Source organism: Puma concolor, chromosome D3 (genome assembly GCF_028749965.1).
Source record: "Puma concolor isolate L17-30 chromosome D3, mPumCon1.1.hap2, whole genome shotgun sequence".
Lineage (NCBI taxonomy): Eukaryota > Metazoa > Chordata > Mammalia > Carnivora > Felidae > Puma > Puma concolor.
In genome coordinates, this window is record NC_141678.1 from 1834086 (window position 1) to 1860356 (window position 26271).

General features: G+C 50.0%; 1 protein-coding gene across 1 annotated transcript; it reads right to left on the reverse strand.

Moving 5' to 3' along the window:
• Nucleotides 1-19484: 19484 nt before the first annotated feature.
• RAN (RAN, member RAS oncogene family) lies at nt 19485-23333 on the reverse strand. Its single transcript, XM_086681409.1, has 7 exons — nt 23222-23333; nt 22580-22625; nt 22114-22198; nt 21913-22038; nt 20550-20737; nt 19966-20136; nt 19485-19877 (listed from the first exon to the last, which is right to left on the reverse strand). Exons 2-7 carry the CDS (start codon nt 22613-22615, stop codon nt 19833-19835), a joined length of 651 nt encoding a protein of 216 aa, XP_086537535.1. The 5' UTR covers nt 22616-22625; nt 23222-23333; the 3' UTR covers nt 19485-19832.
• Between the last annotated feature and the right edge of the window lie 2938 nt (nt 23334-26271).

Genomic DNA, 26271 nt, shown 5'->3' on the forward strand with positions numbered 1-26271 from the left:
TCTGCTGATTTTATTCAGGTTTTTTTTTTCACTGTTCCACTTAGGATATTTTCTACTTGTGCATCTTCCAGTTCGCTAATCTTCTGTTGTGTCTCCTCTGCCCTTAATCCCATCCAACGTACTTTTTTAATAAAATTGTTTTCATCTCTAGAGATCAGTGTTCCATACCCCCATTCAATCTTTCCTCTAGCTTCCTGAACGTATGGATATGGCTACAATAAGTGTGTGAATGTCTTTTCCTAACAATCCTATGATCTGTGCCATTTTCTGGGTCGGTTTTGGCTGATACTTCCTTTCATTACGGGTGATATTTTTCAGCTTCTCCGCATGCCTCGTAATTTCTCATGCGTTGCCGAGCATTGTCAATTATACACTGTTGATTGCTGGACATTTTCACATATTCTTGAACTTTGTTCTAGGATGTATTCAGCTCTTTGGAAACAACTTAATCCCCTCAGGTCTTGATTTTAAGTTTTTAGGTAAGATTTGAGCAACTTTTAGGTCTCAGCCCCATTCTGCACCCTTTCTGAGGCAAAAGCATTTACATAAAATGCCTGTAAATTATTGTTTTGATTCCGGTTGGAGAGAAGAGGAACTACAACCAGCCCCGTGTGTGCATTGAGATGTGTTCTCTCTAATCCCTTGGGTAGTTCCCGCCATGCCCCACACGGGTACTCGGATGAGGACACACAAAGAAGGACGCCCTGCTGATCGGTGAGGTTCTCTCTCTGCAACTCCCTCCCAGCACCCTGCCTGCACATTCTAGTTGCCTCTGCTCCTCCGACCCCCAAGTCCCTCCCTCGAATCCTGGGGGACTGCTGGGCTCCACGTGGGTCACGCTCCCAGGCCGCAGCATGCACACTCTCTTCAGGCAGTAAGCTGGAGGCTTTGAGGGGCGCACCTCATTTCTTGGCCATGTCAGAGATCCTGTTTGTTACTGCCTGAAATTCAACGTCCTAAAAACCATTGTTTTATCTATTTTGCCCAGCCTTTTTTTTTTTCTCCACTTGTTTCAGCTGTGCGTGTGGAGGGTGGAAGGCAGGAATCCGGCATCCATCACTCCCTCTTGGCTAGAAGTCTTGGCTTCTCACTACACATAAATAAATACACTTTATTTACCCCATCGTGATGTAGGCTTTCTGTCATGTGAAATAAGAAAAAAAACACCCTGACAAATACAACCATCCACCACGGATCGTTTCATTTCACTTTGTCAAAGCGTCTTACGCTATGTCAACTGAAGATGTGCGTGCATCACCCGGAATCTTTTTAGAGTGCCAGTACTCAATTAGGAGCAAAGAGCCACCAACTCGTCTCAAGTTGATACAGATGGTTTCTGACGGCTTTCCACCCAGTAGCTGAGATGGGCAGGACTAAAAACGGAAATAGTGGTTGGGGGAAGGAAAGAAAAAATTAGGAACCTGGGGAAGAAGCCGAGGAAGCTGGATGGGAAGAAGGCAGACATGTGTTCTGCGGAAGAATATTTGTGGGAAATACTTAAATAAAAAGCCAGGAAGATGCCAAATCATAACGATTTGGAGCAATCATATGAAATTGCCACTTTGTGGGTCAAAGTGTAAAATATCAGTAATTTCATACAATTTGACAAAATATTTTTCCCACGTTTTGCAATGAGCTAACTGGCCCGCTGCAAAACAGTTTGCGGCCACAGTGAAGAACCCAGAACACTGGTGGGTACAGGCTAGCCACCTGCACGTTGGTGTTTTCACCGACCCACGGTCCCGACACCATTAGGGAGAGAGAAGACCGCTCGTGGAGCCTGTGGCAAGACCACAGAGGGGGTGGCCAGTAAGGTGCATCTGTGCAGAGACCCGACATTAAGAAGGAGCCAGACACTCAAAGACCTTTCAGTGGGGCGCCTGGGTGGCTCAGTCGGTTAAGCACCCGACTCTTTTTTTTTTTTTAATTTTTTTTTCAACGTTTATTTATTTTTGGGACAGAGAGAGAGACAGAGCATGAACGGGGGAGGGGCAGAGAGAGAGGGAGACACAGAATCTGAAACAGGCTCCAGGCTCTGAGCCATCAGCCCAGAGCCCGACGCGGGGCTCGAACCCACGGACCGCGAGATCGTGACCTGGCTGAAGTCGGACACTTAACCGACTGCGCCACCCAGGCGCCCCGCACCCGACTCTTAATCTCAGCTCAGGTCTTGATCTCGGGGCCATGAGTTCAAGTCCCGCGTCGGGTTCTGGGCTGACAGCTCAGAGCCTGGAGCCTGCTTCGGATTCTGTGTCTCCCTCTCTCTCTGCCCTTCCCTCTCTCACACTGTCTCTCTCTTAAAAATAAATAAACATTTAAAAGTGTTTTTAATTTAAAAAAAAGAAACAAATAAACACAGGCAGTTCGGATGATTCCTTCCCACCTCAGATTCCTCATCACCTCAAGACCCTGATACAAACCCTCTACGCCTCCAGTACGAGGCTGAAGCCAGCAGACAGAGCCCTTCTCGAATTTCTGGACTGCAGAAAATCTAGAGAGAACTGTGGTTCATTTCAAGACAACACAACCTTTTCTGACATTTAAAAGTGTACCATAGGTCAGCCGGGCTGCGTGCCTCTCTGGCCTCACCTCCTGCCATCCTCAGAGCAGACGGGTGAGGGGAGGATCACCCGGAACCTCGTTTCACGGGGGAGGCGGCGGACAGAAAGAGGACGAGTGGTCAGGCACCCAGCAGTCAGTGCAGGGGACACACACAGTTCCAGCCTGGCCCCGCCGCTGAGTGACGGTAACACAGACCTATCAACCTCCCTTAGGAACACAGACACAAAAATTCACAGAGAATGCAGAAATACATCAAATAAACTCGATGGCCAAGCAGGGTTTATTCCAGAAATTCAACAATGGTTGGCATTAGGAAATCCATCGGCATTAAAAAGCTACATCGGGGGGCGCCTGGGTGGCGCAGTCGGTTAAGCGTCCGACTTCAGCCAGGTCACGATCTCGCGGTCCATGAGTTCGAGCCCCGCGTCAGGCTCTGGGCTGATGGCTCAGAGCCTGGAGCCTGTTTCCGATTCTGTGTCTCCCTCTCTCTCTGCCCCTCCCCCATTCATGCTCTGTCTCTTTCTGTCCCAAAAATAAATAAACGTTGAAAAAAAAAATTTTTAAAAAAAGCTACATCGGGGTGCAGGGTGGCTCAGTCAGGCGTTCGACTCTCGATTTGGGCTCGGGTCATGACCTCACGGTTTGTAAATGTAAATAAAAAGTTTGTAAATATAACCAAATTATTGAGTACAGGCTGAAACGGCATTGTCGGAATTACTAACCATTTCTAATAAAAATCTCTATAAATAAAAATCTTAATTATGCTCAAGATTACTTGGCAAAGACCAAGAAGAAAAAAATCACTTAAAACAGTAAACACTCAGGGTGCCTGGGTGGCTCAGTCGGTTAAGCGTCTGACTCTTGATTTCGGCTCAGGTCATGATCTCATGGTTCGTGAGTTCGAACCCTGCATTGGGCTCTGTGCTGACAATGTGAAGACTGCTTGGGATTCTCTCCCTGCCTCTCCCCTACTTGCGCCTGCGCTCTCTCTGTCTCTCAAAATAAATAAACTTAAAAAAAAAGTAAATACTAATACTTTTTCCATTAAAATCAGGAACAATAAATAAATTAATAATAAATAAACGAAATCAGGAACAAGACATTGATGCCTATAACTGCCACTGTTATTCAAATTGTTAGCGGTTCCGCTGATCCAAAAATATGAGAAAATGGGGCACCTGGGTGGCTCAGTCGGTTGAGCGTCACATGAAACCACGAGAAGCGGTCCGCTCTCACCGGTAGTAAGAAAAACGCGAATTAAAACCACACTGAATCACCTCTTTTCACTTATCGTGATGGCAGAATTACAAAAGTTTAATAGCACACGTTGTTATTGACGCCATGGGAGAACAGGAACCCTCACGCCCCGTCAGCGGGAGCACCAGCTCTACAGCCAGCAGGTCTGTGACCCAACTCTCCACAAAATGACAGATGTGCAAGGCTGTATCTGAAGCCGTGTCTGTAATAGTAAAAGACTGTAAACAACCCAAAGATCCCCGATAGGGGACTGGTTACATAACCTCCAACGCACCCTGCAGCCACGATGCTATGCGCTTATTTTAAAGAGAAATCTCGACGTACAAAACGAAAAGGTCCCCAAGCTATGCTGCTGTGCGCCAAAAGCAAAAGGCGTCTTGTCTAAACAAGTTACCTTGTGTGTTTCTTAAATGGCAGTAAAATAAAGAGGAGTGTTTGTGATGCAGACACAAATTACGGCAGGATTCGTAAGAAACTAATTAAAGCCATGACCTCGTGGGGAGAGGCCAGAGCCGCACGGAGGAAGTGACTTGTCACCAGCCTGCCTTGTACGTTTCTTGGCTTTGGGACCAGGGGAGTGTTAATGCATGTTCTGTTCAAAGAACTAAAGGTATTAGAAACTCAAACTTGTATACACACACACGATAGGATACTGGAGAAAGCTATGGAACAACAACCTGCCAGTTTGTTGCCATTGGTTACCTGGGTGGGAAGAGGAGGGAAGGAAATTAAAACGATAAAATTTAAAAGTGCCCGAGAGGGGCGCCTGGGTGGCTCAGTCGGTTAAGCGTCCGACTTCAGCTCAGGTCACGATCTCGCGGTCTGTGAGTTTGAGCCCCACGTCGGGCTCTGGGCTGATGGCCCAGAGCCTGGAGCCTGTTTCCGATTCTGTGTCTCCCTCTCTCTCTGCCCCTCCCCCGTTCATACTCTGTCTCTCTGTCTCAAAAATAAACATTAAAAAAAATTTTTTTTAAATAAATTAATTAATTAAAAAAAATAAAAGTGCCTGAGAAAAAGGACACAGAAGAGGGCAGGAGCCGCGAGGCCACGCAAGGCGCTTCTCTCACAACATGTGACTGATTGTACTTGGCCTTCATATTTATATACACTGGATGGATTTTTTTTAATTTTAAAAAATTTTTTAAATTTATTTTTGAGAGAGAGACAGAGTACGAGCAGGGGAGAGGCAGAGAAAGCAGCAGACAGAACCCACAAAGCAGGCTCCAGGCTCCGAGCTGTCAGCACAGAGCCCTACATGGGGCTTGAACCCGTGAACCACGAGATCATGACCTGAGCCGAAGTCGGATGCTTAACCGACCGAGCCACCCAGGCGTCCCTGTATGGATTATTTTTTATTTTATTTTTTTATTTTTTATTTATTTATTTATTTATTTTTAATTTTTGGGACAGAGAGAGACAGAGCATGAACGGGGGAGGGGCAGAGAGAGAGGGAGACACAGAATCGGAAACAGGCTCCAGGCTCCGAGCCGTCAGCCCAGAGCCTGACGCGGGGCTCGAACTCACGGACCGCGAGATCGTGACCTGGCTGAAGTCGGACGCTTAACCGACTGAGCCACCCAGGCGCCCCTGGATTTTTTTTTAAACTAATATCTACTACTGGGGCGCCTGGGTGGCTCAGTCGGTTAAGCGTCCGACTTCGGCTCAGGTCATGATCTCATGGTCTGTGAGTTCGAGCCCCGCGTCGGGCTCTGTGCTGACAGCTCAGAGCCTAGAGCCTGTTTCAGATTCTGTGTCTCCCTCTCTCTCTGACCTTCCTCCATTCATGCTCTGTCTCTGTCTCAAAAATAAATAAACGTTAAAAAAAAAATTAAAAAAAAAAATATCTACTACTGTGTAATCAGAACATGGTTATTTTCATTTTTAAGAAAACTCTAAGTCAAAAATACCATTTATTTCTCAAGAGGAGAAACCAAACAGATTTTACATTTAAAAAGAAAACAACCCCTTCATTGGAAAAAATAGATCAGGAAATCAGAAACATGGGTACCCTCTTTTTAAAAGCAAATTTTTTTTCTTATTGAAAACAGTTTAATATGTTTTTAGGTGGAAATAACAAGTTTCAATTCCGTTGTATCTTTTACTTATCCCATACTGTTTTTACTCTCTTAAAAACCTCTTGATACTCAAGGAGAGAGAAATAGAACCCTCCTGTTTTAGAGAGATAAGGAAATTCCAGAGATACAGTTTCAGGGCTTATGAAGCATTATTTGGATAATTATATGATCTCAAACAGTGTGTACTGTGAGCGTTTATAAGCATATCTGTTACTTGAGGACGCTAGATGGCGCTAGACGGGGTTCTTTCTACATCCTCTTAACTATAGTAACCATCAGACTAACTTTACTAGTCCCTTATCATTTTCCTCAATACAAAGTTTGAAAGTTTTAAATGTTTTCATTTATTTTTGAGAGAGAGCGAGTGAGCATGGGTGGGGGAGGGGCAGAGAGAGAGAGAGAGAGAGAGAGAGAGAGAGGGAGGGAGGGAGGGAGACAGGATCTGAAGCAGGCTCCAGACTCCCAGCTGTCAGCACAGAGGCTGATGCAGGACTCGCACCAAACGGTGAGATCATGACCTGAGCTGAAGTCAGATGCTTAACTGACCGCCACCCAGGCGCCCCTCACATTTAAGACTTTTTAAAGCTATGCATTTGTTAACGTAGTTGGTAATCCAACATACTGGTCTTTCCAGAGTACCTGTCCCAAGGTGGGGCCCAGGGGCGGGACGAAGGCCCTCGGTGCCCCACAATGCAAACCTTCGAGGCCTCGGCTGGCTCTGGGGACCGCTCTGGGGACCACAGGCGGCACACAGCCCGACGTGGGGCTTGAACTCACAAACCGCGGGACCACCACCTGAGCCAAAACCAAGAGTTAGACACTCAACCAACTAAGCCACCCAGGCGCCCAGCATCCAACACTCCTGAGTTTGCGGTTAGAGGCAAAAATCGCCCAAACGCAGGATTATTCCCTGAAGACCACATGTAAGACCCCCTGCGTCTGCCACTGCCCCAGTAGGTGAGCCACACTGGCGTCGGGGTCCGTGATGAACAGAAGGGCAGCAAAAATCAGTTAAGAGATTCTAAGTTCTACAAAGGACGCAAGCAAGATTTGGTAAACCGTATAAAAGTTCATGCAAAGTCACCAAGAAATAAGAGTGGCAGAAGAAGCCTGGCTAAAACTGAAGCAGAGAAATCAGAAGGCTGGTCAGCGCTCCAGAGGGAATAATCTGAATGCTAAAACACTAACAAAGGCCTCAGACATTTTTAGATAAAATATATATATGTGTGTGTGTGTGTGTGTGTGTGTGTATACGTATAGATAGACAGATAGATAGATATGATTATGCTGTGAAAATCAAGTTGCGCTCAAGAATATACCATATTTCTTCTGTAAGAACCGTGTTCTTCTTAAAGTCACACAAATTGTTTCTGTTCTGTTCCAGGAATCGGCGTATAATAACAATGACAAGCTCAATGGCAATAAATACTAAACTTGTCATAATTTTTAGTTTCATTTTTCAAAACAAAGTCCCAATCATTTTTCATTCTTCACTCTGAAATTCTGATGCTTGTTTTAAATGGATTTATTTCAAGTGACTACTTTTAATACCAATTATGCTCGGATACCAAGGAGGCATATTAAAGAGCTTTACTAATCTAGAGTATTGTTAAGGACTGAATACTGCTAAATATTTGGTGATTTCATTTTAAAAGAATGGCTCACCAGCAAAATCTATATCTTTCTCAGCCTCTCAGTGACACTATTTCTACCAAAAACACCACTCGAAGCCTGCCCTCCAGATGCCTGGGGCGATTCTCAGGTGTTCGACATAAAATCCTTGCTCTTAATTTGGATTTCAAGGTCAGGCCCAGGCCCCACACACACCCGCTTTAATCCACGCAAATACCTTTTCCTCTGTGCTGGCTTCTTACTAAAATTAAGGTAAAGGTCCTAAAACAAAAGTGGTAGTTCCACTATTTCAAACCCTATTCAAGGGTACAGAAATACAGTGAAAACCCCAGAGAAAGATGCACAGATGTAACAAAAGGTTGATTCCTATAATACATAAAAACCGTGTCAACCGTGCTAAGCCTTCTCTGCGTGTGTGCATGCACGCACACACATTCCCAAGTGGATTTACATTTTCTGGCTCATTCATGGGTAACGAAAATGTAAACCATGAAGGTACAACGGGTAACAAGAATTCACACATCCAGGGGCTTCTGGGCAGCTCAGCCGGTTAGGCCTCCAACTCTTGGTTTCGGCTCAGGTCACCATCTCACAGTTTCGTGAGTTGAGCCCGAGTTGGGCTCTGTGCGGGCAGCTTGAACCTGCTTGGGATTCTCTTTCTCCCTCTCTCTGCACCTCCTCTGCTCATGCTGTCTCTCTCCCTCTCTCTTTCTCTCTCTCTCAAAATAAATAAATAAACTTAAAAAAAAAAAAGAATTCACAGATCCAAATGCTTACACACCAAGGCGTGGGCCACATATCAGCAAACAGTCTCAAGTTTCTCAGAAGCCAAAGTCGTGACAACCTGGAGAACCCGTCCCATCCCTGTAAGGACTGGCGTGTCCCCAGATCTTCCCATTTCTCAGGAGAAAATGGAAATCTAAGTTTTATGTGATGTGTTTTAAGATGTGGAACTGTCAGACAAAAATTACTGTGGCCCAAACACGACATGCTGCTGGTGGAAACAAAAACGTCTGTGACCCTTTGGAAAGGAATTTGGCAATATCTAGCAAAACCGACCCTTGGACCTTTACCCTTTCAGAAGGGTTCTTTCAGAAGACTGTCTATCCAGAGTGTTACATAACACAATATACCTGGGGCACCAGGCTCAGTGGGAAGAGCGTGTGACTCTTGATCTCGGGGTCATGAGTTCGAGCCCCACGTCGGGCTCTGTGCTGACAGCTCGGAGCCTGGAGCGTGCTTTGGATTCTGTGTCTCTGTCTCTCTGTCCCTCCCTCGCTTGCACTCTGTGTCTGTCTCTCCCTCTCTCAAAAATAAATAAACATTAAAAAAATAAAATAAAATAAAAATGTGCATGTTTGTTTTCCAAAAGACACAGTGGAAGGACAAGCAAAAACTAATAAGCCAGTTTCCCATGAGGAAGGGGAAACACTGGAAATAAAATCTTGACCTAATTCCTTCTCTGGTTTTGGCGTTAGAACCATAAATATTTCTTCCCCTTTAAACAAAAAGTAACTTAGAAAGAAAAAAAAAACCTTTAGAAAAGCCAAAATAAATGAACCTAACTCTGTATCAAGTTGATGGAATTATTTCAAGTGATTTTTTTTTTTTTAATGTTTGTTTATTTTTGAGAAAGAGAGTGAGCGGGAAAGGAACAGAGAGGGAGGGAGACACAGAATCTGAAACAGGCTCCAAGCTCCGAGCTGTCAGCACAGAGTCTGACAAGGGGCTCAAGCTCAGGGACCATGAGATCGTGACCCGAGCCAAAGTCAGACCCTTAACCGACTGAGCCACCCAGGCGCCCCTCAAGTGATTTTAAAACCCCGCATTTTGACTGCATGTGGTTAGTCAGAAAGAAAACACAGAGAAAGAGAGAAATCTTAAACTACATCATGTTATTCTCTTAAGTGGGAGTATTGGTATCGTTATCCTAGATCTATGATGTGCTGTAATATAAAGCAATTATGTAATTATATTGACATTATTAAAAACCAAGATTACAGCAGTAATCTTTTTACAGTTTAAAAATATGTAAACATAAAGTCAAAGAAGTAAAAAGCATAATCTTAATTTTAATTGAATATAACATTATGAACTGATTTCATTTTTTCCTTTCAGAAAATATGTATTTCCTGTCTTTACCAACCACAAGGCCAGACACAAGGACCAACTAGTAAGGACAGGTGCCCAGACACCCAGATCCTGGTCTCCAAACAGCATTCCTCCAGGGCTTCCTGAGGAAATCCTTGCTGCTGGATCTAAAGCAAGAATGGTCAGGCTGACCCCAGGACGTTGTCGTGCCTGCAAGCAAAAACGTTATTAAAAGCGAAACGGGTCCTATCCAAGTGATATGGAATTCTCCTGAGGAGTTCCCCACTGGCCAGAGAGAGTACAACTGACCACCAAATTGGAAACTAATCACTGCAGTCTTGAAGGACACAAAACACACGGAACCATACGAGTGCATAATGATCCCACACACAAAACAATCTTGGGGGTCAGCTCTGGAGGTTGCTAGGACATCAAATCGCTATCCAGAAGACTGATAAAGGACAAGAATCAAGTATTTATTCTGCCCATCCCTATAGACCACTGCTTAGGGCAACCAAACGGGTGATGAAAAACAGTCACTCTTTTTTTTTTTTAAATTTTTTTTTCAACGTTTATTTATTTTTTGGGACAGAGAGAGACAGAGCATGAATGGGGGAGGGGCAGAGAGAGAGGGAGACACAGAATTGGAAACAGGCTCCAGGCTCCGAGCCATCAGCCCAGAGCCCAACGCGGGGCTCGAACTCACGGACCGTGAGATCGTGACCTGGCTGAAGTCGGACGCTTAACCGACTGCGCCACCCAGGCGCCCCATCAGTCACTCTTCTTAAAAGAGTCACAGGAGGGGTGACGGGTTAGGAAACTGCCACCCTGCAGTCCCTCGCGGGACGATGGCGCCGGCACTGGTGTGAGCGCTGAGGCTAGGGATCAAGGACCGACCGGACTGTCTGTCTCTCATCACAGAAATGTCCTACACAGACAAAATCCAGCTTGCAGAACATGTATCACACCGACACAGTGTTGTCACTCATGGGAGCCACACAGAGTTTCTTGAACCATCCAGCAGTTGTGTTTAGACTTCAGCAAAATCGAGATCAGACAAGGCACGCAGATTGCTTCCATTCATGTTCATTTCAGGGCTCTTTTTAAGCCACAACTTTCCCCCCTTGAGGGGGAAGTTGATTCTTCTGTTGAGTTTCCCATATTCTGGACTCAGCTGCGCAGCGTAATTTACCATATTTCTATAACTTGGTGGTGATGAGCTGCATCCAATTCAGGTTCAATGTTTTGGGCAGTAATATTTCACAGGCGGGATTTTGGAGGGGGGGGTTGGCGGTGGGGGCATATTTTCACTTGGCTGGGGCAGCGAAACCAATCCATCTCATCAAACCAAAGCAAAGCAACCACAGGGATAAACCCTGATACCAGGACCCCCCCCACCCCCCAAGGTACTGGCATCTCTGCAGGGGGAAAGTGGGGAGAGGCAACAGGACAGGGGACTGAATGCCGCAGGGCGGCAGAACTCTGCCCTGGGGGCTGGCTGGTCGAGGGCAGCACTGAGGGCGGGTTGCCCTCCACACATCAGGAAGCAGTTGCCAGCAGGGCTAAAGGACCATCTGCACCTCATGAACTCTCAAAACTGACAAGCCATAGGGACGGATGTCTGTACGCCTCCAAATCCCATTCCGAAGCCCTAACCCCCAGGGTGGCTGGTTTGGGAACTGGGGGCCGGGATGCAGGGAAGTCACGGGGGCGGAGCTCTAACGGGGTAGGACTACTGATGGCCTGAGACAGAGCCTCACCAGAATCCAATCCCTGCGGAACCCTGACCTTGTACTGGTTCCTTGTACTACGCCCCTGGAGATGTTTCTTAAAGATGAGGAATGCTAACCCACAAATGCATGGCCAATGAATCTGACAAAGCAGGAAAGAATATCCAATGGAATAAAGACAGTCTCTTCAGAAAGTGGTGCTGGGAAAACTGGACAGCGACATCTGGAAGAATGAACCTAGACCACTTTCTTACACCAGACACAAAAATAAACTCAAAATGGATGAAAGACCTCAATGTAAGACAGGAAGCCATCAAGATCTTCAAGGAGAAAGCAGGCAAAAACCTCTTTGATCTTGGCCGCAGCAACTTTTTACTCAACACGTCTCCGGAGGCAAGGGAAACAAAAGCAAAAATGAACTACTGGGACCTCATCAAAATAAAAAGCATCTGCACAGCAAAGGAAATAACCAGCAAAACTAAAAGGCAACCGACAGAATGGGAGAAGATATTTGCAAACGACATATCAGATGAAGGGTTAGCATCCAGGGGCACCTGAGTGGCTCAGTCAGTTGGGTGTCCAACTTTGGCTCAGGTCATGATCTTGCGGTCTGTGGGTTCAAGCCCCACAACCTGCTCTGTGCTGACAGCTCGGAGCCTGGAGCCCGCTTCGGATTCTGTGTCTCCCTCTCTCTCTGCCCCTCCCCCACTCATGCTCTGTCTCTCAAGAATAAACATTAAAAAAGATTAAAAAAAGGGGGGGGCTAGTATCCAAAATCTATAAACAACTTATCAAACTCAACACCCCAAAAACAAATAATCCAGTGAAGAAATGGGCAAAAGACGTGAACAGACACTTCTCCAAGGAAGACATCCAGATGGCCGACACATGAAAAAATGCTCAACATCACTCATCATCAGGGAAATACAAACCAAAATCACAATGAGACACCACCTGACACCTGTCAGAATGGCTAACATCAACAACTCAGGCAACAACAGATGTTGGTGAGGATGCGGAGAAAGAGGATCTCTTTTGCATCATTGGTGGGATGCCAGCTGGTGCAGCCACTCTGGAAAACAGTATGGGGGTTCCTCAAAAAATTAAAAGTAGAACTACCCTACGACCCAGCAATTACACTACTAGGCATTTACCCACAGGATACAGGGGTGCTGTTTTGAAGGGACACGTGCCCCCCAATGTTTATAGCAGCACAATCGACAATAGCCAAAGTATGGAAAGAGCCCAAACGTCCATTGAGGGATGAATGGATAAAGAAGATGTGGTATATATATACAATGGAGTATTACTCGGCAATCAAAAAGAATGAAATCTTGCCATTTGCAACTACGTGGATGGAACTGGAGGGTATTATGCTAAGTGAAATTAGTCAGAGAGACAAAAACCATACGATTTCACTCATATGAGAACTTTAAGAGACAAAACAGATGAACATAAGGGAAGGAAAGCAAAAATAATATAAAAACAGGGAGGGGGACAAAACAGAAGAGACTCTTAAATATGGAGAACAAACTGAGGGTTACAGGAGGGGTGGTGGGAGGGGGGATGGGCTAAATAGATACGGAGCATTAAGGAATCTACTCCTGAAATCATTGTCGCACTATATGCTAACTAATTTGGATATAAATTTTTAAAAATAAAATATAAATAAATAAATAAATAAATAAATAAATAAATAAATAAAATAAAAATAAATCTTCTAAAACAAAAAGATGAGGAATGCTACAGAAAAGCGAGGCTGCCCAAATCCACCCCTCCCCCCCTTTCTGGAAGTTCAGGGAGTCGGAGTTCCCCAAAACACACCAAGGTGTTAGGATGCATGGAGGGGACATCTGGGAGGGAGGGTGAGGGGACAGAAGCGAACACAGGCCGGAGAGATGCGTCCTCTTGAAATGATTACAACAGTAGCCTTCATGTTTCAAGATGAGCCAGAAGAAATTATTAACATAATCCAAGGTATTAAAAAAATAAATCAGGTCCCAAAAGAGCAGTGGGACGAGGCCTTTTAAAACTCAGAGACTTTAATAAACTCTGACCAAATAATTCCGTTCCAACTTCTTGGAAAGGAAACACTGTTCAAGCCATACACACAAAAATGTTCATTTCTGCAAAAATAATGTAAACAGTTCAGCTGGTTATTAACAATTATTTGAAGAATACATAACCATTTTCATTACAATGTGACAGCTCGGTGCTCACCGCCTCCTCCCTGCTGCCCTGTGGGTGGAGGCCCCGATCTGTACAGGCAGCTGTGTGTCCTGAGGTCTGCGGCTCCCGCTTCTGACTGCCACATACACATCCGTGGGGGGCGCGGAGACTGCCTCTGGGCTCCCGCTTCTGACTGCCACATCAAGGGGGACTGAGACTCTGCATCTGCGCTCCCCCTTCTGACTGCCACACGGGGGGCTTGGCCGAGACCACCTCTGGACTCCCCCTTCTGACTGCCACATGGGGGAGGGAGCATTGAGCCTCTGCCTCTGGACTCCCCCTTCTGACTGCCACATGGGGGAGGGGGCATTGAGCCTCTGCCTCTGGACTCCGCCTTCTGACTGCCACATGGGGGAGGGGGCAGAGCCTCTGCCTCTGGACTCCCCCTTCTGACTGCCACATGGGGGAGGGGGCATTGAGTCTCTGCCTCTGGACTCTGCCTTCTGACTGTCACACGGGGGGCTTGGCTGAGACTCCACCTCTAGACTCTGCCTTCTGACAGCCACATGGGGGGGGAGGGTGCTGAGACTCCGCCTCTGTGCTCCCCCTTCTGATTGTCACATGGGGGGTTTGGCTGAGACTCCGCCTCTGGGCTCCCCACTCGGACTCCCGGACTCCCCCCTCTGCCTGCCAATGGGGAGGTGGTCCGGAGACTGCTTCCCAGCCAGCCACCCCAGGTCTTGAGGCAGGAGTTACCAGAAGGGACAGCATTCCTGACCCCGGCAAGCATGGGGACAGGACGCAGCCTCTGGCATCGAGGCCCCCGTGGAAGAGGGTCTAGGGGAACACGAGCCCCAAGTGGAGGGAGAGCAATGGCTGGGGACCAGTTTCAGGTAATCACCGCTCACTGTCTGTTATGACAAAGGCTCCTTCCGGGGACGCGGATCACGGCACTTGGGTTAAAAAGCCCCCCCAGGCCCACTGCTGCCCTGCCCTCGGTCTGTGCTGCTGGGACAGCACCGGGCAGCGGGTGGCCTCGGCTCCTCACACGGTGACCAACCAGCAGCTGCTAACAGAGCACAGGGTAAGCACACGCACACAGTAACCATGCTGACCAAAAGGACCCGTCGCGCCTCCGACTCAGTGCGGTGTTTCGAGGGATCTGGGCCGTTACGTGGGGGGTGATTTTGCAACTTAAGCTCTCGATTTCTGTGTTTCCCTGCCAGCTCTGTGGGTAGCCCTACTTTCCACCCAGATCTTCTCCCTTCAAATCCAACCCCAACGTCACCAGTACGCGTCTCCAAGGCTCCAAACGGGAGCACAGCACGAGGCGGATACTTGAAGACGGGGCAAGAGTGTGCCCCTCGCTTAGTAGACCTCTCAAAACACAAAATAGGAGCTCACGGTCAGTGGCAGCAAGGGAGGCATTTGATAAAAGGATTGATTCAGCACACACTGGCGTCTGCGCGTCTTGCACCGTGTCAGAGGCCGGGGACGTGCATGTGCACAAGCTGGGGAGGGGCAGAGACCGAGGGAGAGACAGAGAACCCCAGGCAGGCTCCTCACTGAGCCCCCGGCACGGGGCTCAAACTCATGAACCGCGAGATCATGACCTGAGACAAAATCGAGTCGGATGCTCAACTGACTGACCGGACACCCCGATAGAACTTTCTAAAAAATAATTCTGGGGGCACCCGGGTGGCTCAGTCGGTTGAGCATCTGACTCTTGATTTTGGCTCAGGTCAGGATCTCGTGGTTCGTGAATTCGAGCCCCGCATCGGGCTCTGTGCTGACGGCTCGGAGCCTGGAGCCTGCGTCTCCCTGTCTCTCTGCCCCTCCCCTGCTCACGCTCTGTCTCTCCCTCTCTCTCAAAAATAGACATTTAAAAAAAAATTTTTTTTAAGAAAAATAAAGACCGATTTTGGTTTTCCAACTGCCGGGATTTGGTAGGGCAGAGCACGTCTTCGAAGGTTACAATTAGACACGGCTGTTTGAGTAGTGCACGGCAGTTCTAAGCAGTGGCAGTAAACTCCACTTTTAGCGCTCAACCCACTCTGAAAGACGCGAGAGGAGGACACGGAGACACGATCCGCCAAGGTGGCCCATGCCCACACCCTACAGGTCCCTAGCAAACGTCCGAAGTGGTGTAAAACCACCTGGCACAGAAACGCCCATAAAAAAAGTAAAAAATGGTCACTAAACGGTATTTTAGCACAACCTGCCCTTCGGGAAAACAAACGTCTGAAAAGCCACGCGACCAAGTATCCGCGACAGTCACCTCTGCGTGGTAGGGAAGGGTGGCGGCTGCACGTTTCAACTGTCCGAATCCCCGAACTTCTGGATATGTGCCGCGTGAGCTCTTCTCACCGAGCATATCACTAGCTGTACACGCACTACACTCGAGTGTCGGCCTGGGGGGAGCTTGGTTCCTTCCCCCTCCGCCCCAGAGGCAACCTTCGTTACAGTGGACGAGATGCGGCGTCAGCCGCGGCACCCCGTCGGAGGAATGGGGCATATGTGGACAACGGGGCACCATTCAGCCTTAAGAATGGAAACCCTGCCGTCCACGTGCGTGAACCCTGGGGACACCTGCTGGGCGAAATACGCCAGGCAGAGTCGGGAGGGCCACCTAAAGCAGCCAGGCTGAGGGCGGATGGACGCGGCCTGGGGTCGGGGCCGGGGAGGAGGTGGTGGTGGGCACAGAGCCCTTCCGCACGAGGAGGCACGGCATGGAGACCGCGGCACAGGTCACAAATGCCATCGCCACACACAAACAACGGTGGTGGCGGACACGTCGAACAGCTGGGTCGGGGCGACCGTCTCACCTACACCAAATACCACACACCGCACGCCAGACACGCCGTAGACGTGTACAAGTCTAGTTGCCAATTACACCTCAGATGGGAGGGAAAGGCATACTTGACGAAAAGCTGGCACCTGGGGCCCACACTGTGCGTCCGTTCACGTGTCTGCTACACGGGTGTTGGACAGGTAAGGGTTTGGTCACAGCCCCTTTCTAGGAACGCTGTGGCACGGAGGGGACCTCGGGGCGGGGCACCTGCCCCCACACCTGCCACAACGGTCTCCGAAATGCTGCTTCGACCCTTCAGGGGCCTTCCTGTAGTGCTCTGAACATTGTGTCCCAGGTAGGGGGCTAATGCCCCCCCCCCCACAAGGCCCCCAGCCCGGCTCACCTCGGGGCCCCACCCCCTGTACCCCAAAGCCTTCTCTCCTCCAGTTCCTTCCCAAGTGGGCTCAGTCCCCACTTTCTGAGCCGTGGTTTCCAGATCAGCGTCCTGCGGCCCCCATGCCCGCTCAAGCACAGGCAGAGCGCGTAGCTCAGGGCGCAGGAAAGCCTCTGTCCACATCGCAGAAGGATCCCTCACCCAGAGTGGTTTCTCCTTTGCTCATTAAAGGCAGGGACTGAAAACCAATGCAATCTGAGCTTCCGTCCCCTTTCCATGGCTCAGCTGTGGTTCTAACTCCCTAGGCCCGCCTGGCAAGGTTCCCATCACACTCTGCCTCCTCTAGAATAAGTGGGTGGGAGAGGCTGCAAACTGCCAACTCCGGGAGGGTGATCCCCACCCCCCGTGGTCCCACCCCATCCCCAACCCCCAAGTGCTCCTCCTCAGGGGTCCCTCAGAAAGCCAGTCGACAGGGACAGAGGAGGGAGGTGACCCTTGCCCTCCCAGCATCAAGAGCAGCGAGACAAGGGAGGGACACCACTTACCCCTTCACCCAGGGTGGAGGGGACAGCTGGCCATCTGCAGGCGGCTGCGGGAGACCAGGGCAGCTAGAGCGCGGCACCCACGGGCAGCTTCGGCGGAGAGGGGCATCCCGGGGGCCGTGCAGCTGCAGACAGGGCACCTGTTCCTGAGCGGGACTCAGAGCACGGGGTACAGCAGGCAGGCCCACCTTCCAGTCCCCAACAGGGCTTCAGGCTTCTATTCAAGGGTCAAGGGTGCGGGAAGGGTGGCAGTGAACCTCTCAGGCCAGCGCCTGCCTGATTCTGGAGTTAGTCCGGCAGGAACCTGCAGGCCAACTTGGGGGGGGGGGGGGGTCCGTCCTCACAGTAGGTTAAGTGTGTCCCACGTGCACGGCTAGCAAGTCCAACCGATCTGAAGCAGGTACTCAACCCTGAACTTCCCAAGATAGTGACGCTCTCACAGAAAACGCCAGAAACCCTCAGGTGACTTGCTTCAGGTACACACACACTTCTCAGCCGAGAGGTTTCCTTTAGAGGTTTGATAGATTTTTGCAACCCTCTGCCTTTCCCGGAGGTGCTGATAGGACACAGCACATCCTCAAACTGCTTTTCACACATCTTGCCTTTCCTACACCCTACCCGTGCTCCGTTACTTATTCTGCTCGTGACAGGTCACCAGAAAGGACAAACGCTACCCAAAGGCACCAACGCTCCACACTGTGTGAACCCAAACTCTGCCTCACGGATTTTCCCGATAGACCATCCCGGGTCTGCGTTAACTCAATAAGGGCACAGGAGGCTTTCAATGCAAGGCTCCCCCGTTAGGCCGCAGATTTCAATGGAGGGAGAAACATACCCCTCACACGACAGCGATCGTGCTAACTGCTCGGTCCTTCCCACAGAGAATACTATAGATAATTCAGCAAATCCAGACAAAAAGAAGCAATGTATTTTGCAGCAAATTTTTCTTTAAGACTTGTAAATTCTCTCCCACCCCATATTAAACAGGTAAGTGAAGCAGCTTCCAAATTTAACGGTTACAGTTCAGATTCTGAATATTCACATCACGCTGGCATTCCACGTGGGTCACAAACACATGTGCCTTGTGTTAAGGATCTGAATGAAGTTTCATCCCGATGATGAAGAATCTGATCACATTTGACTTAAGATCTGGTTTTGAACTAAGCAGTGTAGCACATACAGCAATTCAATCTATTGATAACATTTACTCAATATTGAATTTTCTTCGATTCTACCCTTTGGATCTCATTTTTCCATGTATTTAAGTGATCCCTATCTTTTTAGGTAGGAAAGTAATTGTCTAAGAGTAAGCGGACACCTAGACAACTTTGGTAAACTGAACTACAGCAGTCCTCACGTGAGCAAAAGAGCTTACTCAAGACTTAATTGCTACAGTATAGGCGAGGATGGGGCCAAACTCAAACAAGATAACACTCATTTCTAAATGTGGAAATCCTACAAAAATAAATGGCTTAAGCCAATGGAATTCTGCAATGCTTTCACGGTCACTGAGAAGCCATTCTAAGATCTACTTTCCTACTGTATTTGTGCCCCTGAACCGGCCACAGAAATCCTTTTGGAAAAACCGGGAAGGCTGTGGGGTGTCCAACGGGAATCCTTCATCTTGGGCATCGTTAAAGCTTGGGAATACTTGAAAGCAGCAGGTAAACACAGACCACCTTCCTAGAGACCAACTTTACATCAAACATGGAACATCGAGACAAAAAGCAAATAAATGCACAGCTTATACTCATTTTTAACAAACGAGACCTCTCAAGTTCCTGCCATCATTTGTATGGTTTCAGTGGACTTCGAGAGGCTCTACATTAGAACATGGTTACTTTTGCCACAAAGTAATAGCAACTGTAATTCTTAAAATACCTACTCGAAACGTCCTTTAATAAAACACGGACCACTTTTACTGAGAGATCACGTACGTCTCAAGCTCTTCCCTAAGTGACGCTACTTAGTCACGAGGCAGGGGGGGATGAACATTACTGTAGCTTAACCGCACCAACAGTATTCACACCCCATGACAACTTACCAAACAGAATACTAGGGACATCTGTCCTATCATTTGTGTGAAATGATTCAAACGTACGAAAAAAACAAAAGAATGGAACCTGGAAAACTTCAAACTAAGTGACGCTAACAACATAGCAATTTACACAGTAACATGGCACAATTTTCCCCGTTAGTGGTTTTTAAAATGCTTACCAATCAAGGTATGAGCTCACTTGCTTAGATATTTGAAATACAACTTTATTCTGATTCTAAACGAAAAGGAATGGGAAGGACAGTGACAATGAATTTCACCACTGGATACTGTGACCATAGCAGTCTTATATTTGAAACTCAGGAAGGAAACAACTGCGCTCCGAAACAGCTAAATACGCAGGTCCAAAAAATGAAGGTACTTTTTCAACTGCCACATTCACTCCAAAGCCCATCCGTCTCCTTCATTCAGCATCCCCAAGACGAAGCACACGTTCTGCTCAGCTATGTAATAAAGTGGCAAACACACCGCACCACTGCCATCACAGACAGCTGCCTATAAAACTAGACTTCTGACGCCGGCTCCAGCCGCTCTCACAGGTCATCGTCCTCGTCCGGGAGAGCAGTCGTCTGAGCAACCTAGGGACAGACACACGCAGTGAGACTCGAGCCACCAGGCGTCCACCGAGACACGACAAGAGCCGCGCCGGGCGCACAGACATCTCACCTCTAGATCGTGCTCGTACTGCGCTGCCAACGCCGGGTCCATGACCACCTCTGGCGGGGCAAGAGCGGGCATGGCGACAAACTCCAAGTTAGGGTCTCCGATTAGTTTTCTCGCAAGCCACAGGAAGGGCTTTTCAAAGTTGTAGTTACTTTTGGCAGAAATGTCATAGTACTGTTTAAGAAGGAAGCAAAGTTAGGGGCGCCTGGGTGGCTTAGTCGGTTAAGCATCAGACTTTGGCTCAGGTCATAATCTCACGGTTCGTGGGTTCGAGCCCCGCATCGGGCTCTGTGCTGACAGCTCGGAGCCTGGAGCCTGCTTCGGATTGTGTCTCCCCCTCTCTCTCTGCCCCTCCCCCACTAGTGCTCTCTCTCAAAAATAAATAAAAAAATAAGTAAAAAAAAAGCAAAAACTAGTTACAAAATATCTACTCCTCGGGGATCATCCTAGGGTATGCTCCGAACTAAATAAAATTCCTTTGATCCATACAACACGTGTTTACGCATCACTTTAACGCACCCTATTACTTTGAATTTTATCTTAGACTAAGCCATAATGCAGTAAAGGAGAAGTTTCAAGAAACATACCTGAAGGTTCTTCTTTCGGTGAAAGACAATAGATTTTGCCTTAACTTTTCTATCCTTAATGTCCACTTTGTTGCCACACAGCACAATGGGGATGTTTTCACACACTCGTACCAGATCTCGATGCCAGTTAGGCACATTCTTGTAAGTAACCCGTGATGTGACATCAAACATTATAATGGCACACTGGGCTGAAAGAAAGATTGACAGTGACTGTTACCCGCGTAGAACGTTCCACACAGATGACACTGCTAAGGACCACGGGCTTCACTTCAGGGCCAAACCAGGTCATCTACATTGCTCCATTCATTCTCAAGGCCTCTTCCAAGTCTAAAACTCTTACATCACTGTAACACACAAGATTTAAAATCCCACTTCCTACTCAAGTGTGAATGACCAGCTTGCCATATCCAATCTGTCCCTGTAATACTTCATTAATTCCACCTCGTCCCCAAATCTGAAGTAGATTAACAGTAAGTCAGCATTCCAGACAACTCATCTCCTTTATTGGAAAGGTCTAAGAACCCACTTTTAAAGGTCCTAAGATAACTAAACATAGCAAAACAGGCTATTCCTTTGGTTAAAAACACTCAAGTCTCAGGGCACCTGGGTGAATCAGTCGGTTCACTCTGACTTTGCTCAGGTCATGATCTCATGGTTTGTGGGTTCGAGCCCCGCATCGGGCTCTGTGCTGACAGCTCAGAGCCCGGAGCTGCTTTGGATTCTATGTCTCCCTCTCTCTCTGCCCCTCCCCTGCTTGCACTCTGTCTCTCAAAAATAAACATTTAAAAAATTGAGGGGGGGGGGACCCACCAAAACCCTCAAATCTCCATGTTGACCTAGAAGGAAATTCACAGTAAGACAACAGCCACAAGTATGTAGTCTAGTAGCTTTTTAGCTCAAGATGGGGGGGGGGGGGGGGGGGGGCAAAAAAATCCACATATTTGTACATATTCAAAACAGGCTAAAGGTATGAAAGGATTCCCAACAAATTTTTCATCACAGGAGTGAGATTTCAGGAGGCAGTTTCTGTATCCATCTTTATTTGATACAACAATGTAACTGCGGTCAAACATTTTACAGAAAAAAAGAAAAACCTCGCAAAACTTAGTACAATTGAAAGAACAACCAGCTATTCCTGAAACTACGGCAACAGCTCGTCCGAAGCTGTTGTTTTATGAAACTCCGTAGAAAACAGCCTGTCCTGAACGGTGCCCGTCATGACGCAGCACAGGACTGGGGCAGAACTTTCGAGGTCCTCCCCTCCCTGAGTCAAAGCCCAGGGTGGTCGGCCTGAACAGACCCCCCCCCCCCCCCAACGCCCAGAAGTCGCCCGGACAACAGCCCCCGAGCAGCGAGGCCCTACCTTGGATGTAATAGCCGTCTCTGAGCCCCCCGAACTTCTCCTGCCCGGCTGTGTCCCACACGTTGAACTTGATGGGCCCTCTGTTTGTGTGGAACACGAGGGGATGGACCTCCACACCCAAGGTGGCTGCAACACAACACGTCACGTTAGCCCACGAACGCCGCCCCACGCGCATCCCGCACCCGCGTCGCCCCCACGTACCTACATACTTCTTCTCAAATTCACCGGTCAGATGACGTTTCACGAACGTAGTCTTCCCGGTACCCCCATCGCCAACCAACACGAGCTGCGGGCAGGCAGATTCTTGAAATAACCCCGACGACGTCTCGGCTCGGGACCCCGGAACCCCGGAACCCCGGGGCCGGCAAGCCCTCTGCGGACACGCTAACTTTGCGGGTCCCGGGGGCGCTCCGAAAACAAAGGCCTTCCCCCCCCCCCCACCACCACCACGGCGGCCGCGCCGGCCGAGCGATGATGACTCGGACAAATCAAACTTGGGCACCGCAGCGTCCCCGCGCGTTCCGGGGAGCCCGCACCCCCACCCGCCGCCGGGGCCCAGGACGAACGGCCGCAGCGGCACGGAGGCGGCCAGCAGGCGTTCGGGGCCGCCCCGCCCGCGGACCCCGCGTGTCCCCGCGGGCAGCACCCACCCCCGAGGACGACCTACTTTGAACTGGACTTGGGGCTCTCCCTGGGCAGCCATCGCGCTGGTGCTGCGGAGCAAAGAGAAAGAAATGGGGCGGGCGGCGCGGCGGCGCGGCCGGGGAGCCACATGGCCCGGCCCGCCCCACGTGCCCGGGCCCACAAAGGGGCGCCGGCGGCCGGGCCCCACGCGCGCACACCCCGGCCGGGGCGGGGGCCGCGCGCGCTCCAGGCGGCGGCGGCGGGCTGCGCTCCTCCCGCCCGGCCGGCCGTCCGCGGGGCCTGGCGCCGAGCCCGCGGGGGAGGCCGCGCGGGGCGGGAGGCCGGGAGGCCAGGCGGGCGGAGGCCGGGACCGCACAGTGCCCGCCCGATCGCGCGCTCGGCCCGCCGCCCGGCCCTCTGCCGCCGCCTGGGCCGCCCGCCGCTCCCGGGCCCGCCGCCCGTCCCCCGACCCGCCGCCCAGGCCCCACCGCGGTCGCGTCCCAGCGCCGGCCTGCGGCCTCCACCGCGGGGGGAAGGGGAGAGCCCCTTCGCCGCCGCCGCCCTGGCCCTGGCCCCACGCGGCCGCCGGCGCCCCGGCCCAGGCCGCCGCCCTCCCAGGCCCCCGCGAGGCCCCTGCTTTCGACCCTGCGGCCCTGCGGCCCCCGGCCCGGCCCCAGCTCACTACCTTCCAGAAGCGTCTCCGGCCCGTCTGACTGAGGGCTGGAAAGATGGCGGAAGCGCAATTCAAATGCCCGGAGACGCAGCCGACGCCGGCGCGCGCCGAGGGAGGGCGGGGCAACGGCGCCGCGCCGCTCCCACGTGGCCCGGCGCGCGCGCGCGCACGCACGCCGCGGGCTCGGGCGGCCACACCCGTCGGCCTGGCGCGGAGGGAAAGACACGCGGGGCGGCGGGCGCGGGCGGGCGCGGGACGCAGGGCGGGCGCGCGCACGCCCGCCCGCCCGCGGGGGCCGCATGCGCCGGCCCGGAGGGCGGGTTCCCGCGCGCGCGCATGCGCCGACGGCGTCGCGGCGCGCCCTGCTGCGGCCGCGCTACGGAACCGGGAGCGGAGGGCAGGCCCCTTGGGCGGGAAACCCGCGGGGAGCGGCCCACACAAAGCCCCCAGGGCTCCCCAGCCGGGGGGCTCGCCCTGCCCACGCGGCACAGCGGTCCGCACGTTGGGGTGCGCGCCACGCCTACGCCCCTGCGCTTCGTCCCCTAGACCCACGGCGCCTTCTCTGTGTCCCCCAGCCCCTTTTCTATCTTGTCCCACCCCAGCCCTTCCCTCCCACACCTCTCGGCCCCTTACTCCCACACACCCCCTTCCCCATCCCCCGCCCCTTTCATTCACTCCCTTCTTTTGCTCCCCTCGACCCCCTGTCCCTTCCCTGTGTTTCCAGTCCCCCCCCCCACCTCCGTGTCCCTGGCCTCAACCAGGACCTCCTGGGGGGATAAAGGACGCAAAGACTTGCATTTTCCCTCCTTGAAAAGCCAGCCACCCTTTCCTTAAAGCTTCTAATCGGCCAGCGGCTTTGGTGACAGTATCCTGCAAACAGGATGATGAAATTGTGTTTTCAACTTTGGCAGCTCTTATCCTAGTTACAAACGTGGATCCAATCGATGAGTGTTTAGGTTCCCGACTCTGGAGGGGATTAAGCTGTCAAGGAGTGCAGACGGGATCCATCTGTGCAGTCAGCACTCACATGCTGCGGGGGGACACCCACCTCAGAGGGTCAATATAGGTAGAAAATGAGATAAGCCACCGGCCCAACCAGTGTTGATGGTTATTACCATCCGTTGGCGTTTAGCAAGGGTGTGGGCCGGAGGGAGTCCTCCGACCCCTTATCCTAAATCGAAGGCCGGTTTTTGGCGTTTGTGTAGACAGCCACAGATTCTCCTTAACCCACCTCTCCTTGGTCCTCTCTGGAAGCCAAGCATCCACACTCGCAGCAAGAGCAGGCAGCCGATGGCCCCATCAGAATTGTCCAGTTGCTCAGAGAGGATTCCACCGCGGGGACTCTTCCCGGAGCGAAGAGAACCCAAGTGACCGAGGAGTTAGCCGCCTAGTCCTGAGTGCACTTTGCAAGCGAGCCTGTTGGGAACACAAGTGACGTGAATTGGGCACAACACTTCTGAGAATCTGCCTGCTGGGCACTCGAGTCCCAGTGCCCCAAAGGACCCTCAGGAAAACCAGCAGACCCTCCACGCTACTGGTGGCACTGGTAAAACATCAATGCTGAAAGCTGGTGACCCTCTGCTTTCATTTCTGGAGAGGTTCCCTGGAGTTAAGCTCACCCATATGCACAGAGAGACAGTATCGTCGCGCTTCCTGTAACACAATAATAACAAAAACAGAACTTCCATACATATCCATTGATAGGGAAACATACAAATATTTAACTGATTTAACTGGAGTACTACTGTACAGCATCTAAAAGGAGGCGAGTTCATCTGTATCAAAAGGGTTAGATCTCAAAGGATAATGAGAAGAGAAGCAAGTTCAAGAAAGATGTGATCATACCTTCATACAGTCTATAGTTGCATGTAGGGATCGTATAGTAGAACACCATTTACGTAAACTTGTATAGACACAAAACCATATTCTTGGACGTATGTAGGTAAATTTCTAAAAATTGACTGCAAGGGTGTGTAGCCTGAAATCTGATGCTGCTGTTTCGAAAGAGAGTAGACAGCTAGGGTGTGATGGAGGTGGGCAGTCAAAGAAGACTACTTACAGGGTTCCATTTCTTTTGTTAAAAGAAGGTAATTGAAGCAAATATGACAACATATTAACCGTTGTGTAACTCTAGGTGGTGAGAGCACCCGTGTTTCTACCTTTTGGCATTTTTGAAAAAATTTCTTCCCATAAAGAGCGCCAAGGGGAAATATGTCGAACCCCCCAGCTCTAACAATTGCTGTGGCTTTGCAGTTTACAGAGGTACTTCCTCATGTCTGCCACCCGACAGGGATTGCACACCCCTGCTTAACCTGTAGTTTCCAATATTGCAGGCAAAGAAGTAGCAGAATTACAAAAAAAAAAAAAAAATGCAGAAAGAGTACAAGGAATTTTACCGGAGTATTACCTCTTAGTTCCCCAAATGTTAACATGAGTTCTCCTTCCTTCTCTCAATACTTGTCTCACCGTATATATGATTTTTAAAATACGTGTAGGATTTTTGTTCTCTGGGATGTTTGAGAGCAAACAGCACACAGGATGCCTCTCAGTGTGCATTTCTTAAAACCAAGGACATTCTGTTACATCACCACTGCCGAATTACCCAAATCAGGAAATTAACTCTGCTGCAATCCTGTTATGTCCTCTGCAGACCTGAATGGCCCCTTACTTGTCTCACTTCTATCCTATATCTGGTGGGGGATCCGTTCGGGATTAGGTGTTACCTTTAGCTGTGAGGTCTGTTCTGTTTCTTTGCATCCAAAGCATTAACTCCGTCTTCGTGTTTTGTGACCTTGACACTTCTGCAGACTATTTTGTAGGCCAAGTCTTTTGTAGGATGCCCTCCGATTGGATTTTCTGGCATTTCCTCTGGATTGGACTCAGGTTATGCAGTTTGGGTTGGGACCCCTCAGGAATGACGTTATGTCCTTCTCAGTGCATCTTTTCAGGAGGCACAGAGTGATCCTTGTGGAACATTTCAGACCATCCTTCTCTTTGACACTGTGATGGTTTTCTGGATCACACTGATACATGACATCTGTGGCCGCCCAGGCCCTACTTTG

Coding starts and splice junctions, on each gene's coding strand:
- RAN (XM_086681409.1), bottom strand. CDS start 22,615: ATGGCTGCCCAGGGAGAGCCCCAAGTCCAGTTCAAA. Junction 20,738..21,912: donor AGACGGCTATTACATCCAAG/GTAGGGCCTCGC, acceptor TCTTTCTTTCAG/CCCAGTGTGCCATTATAATG. Junction 20,137..20,549: donor ACCGAAAGAAGAACCTTCAG/GTATGTTTCTTG, acceptor CTTCTTAAACAG/TACTATGACATTTCTGCCAA.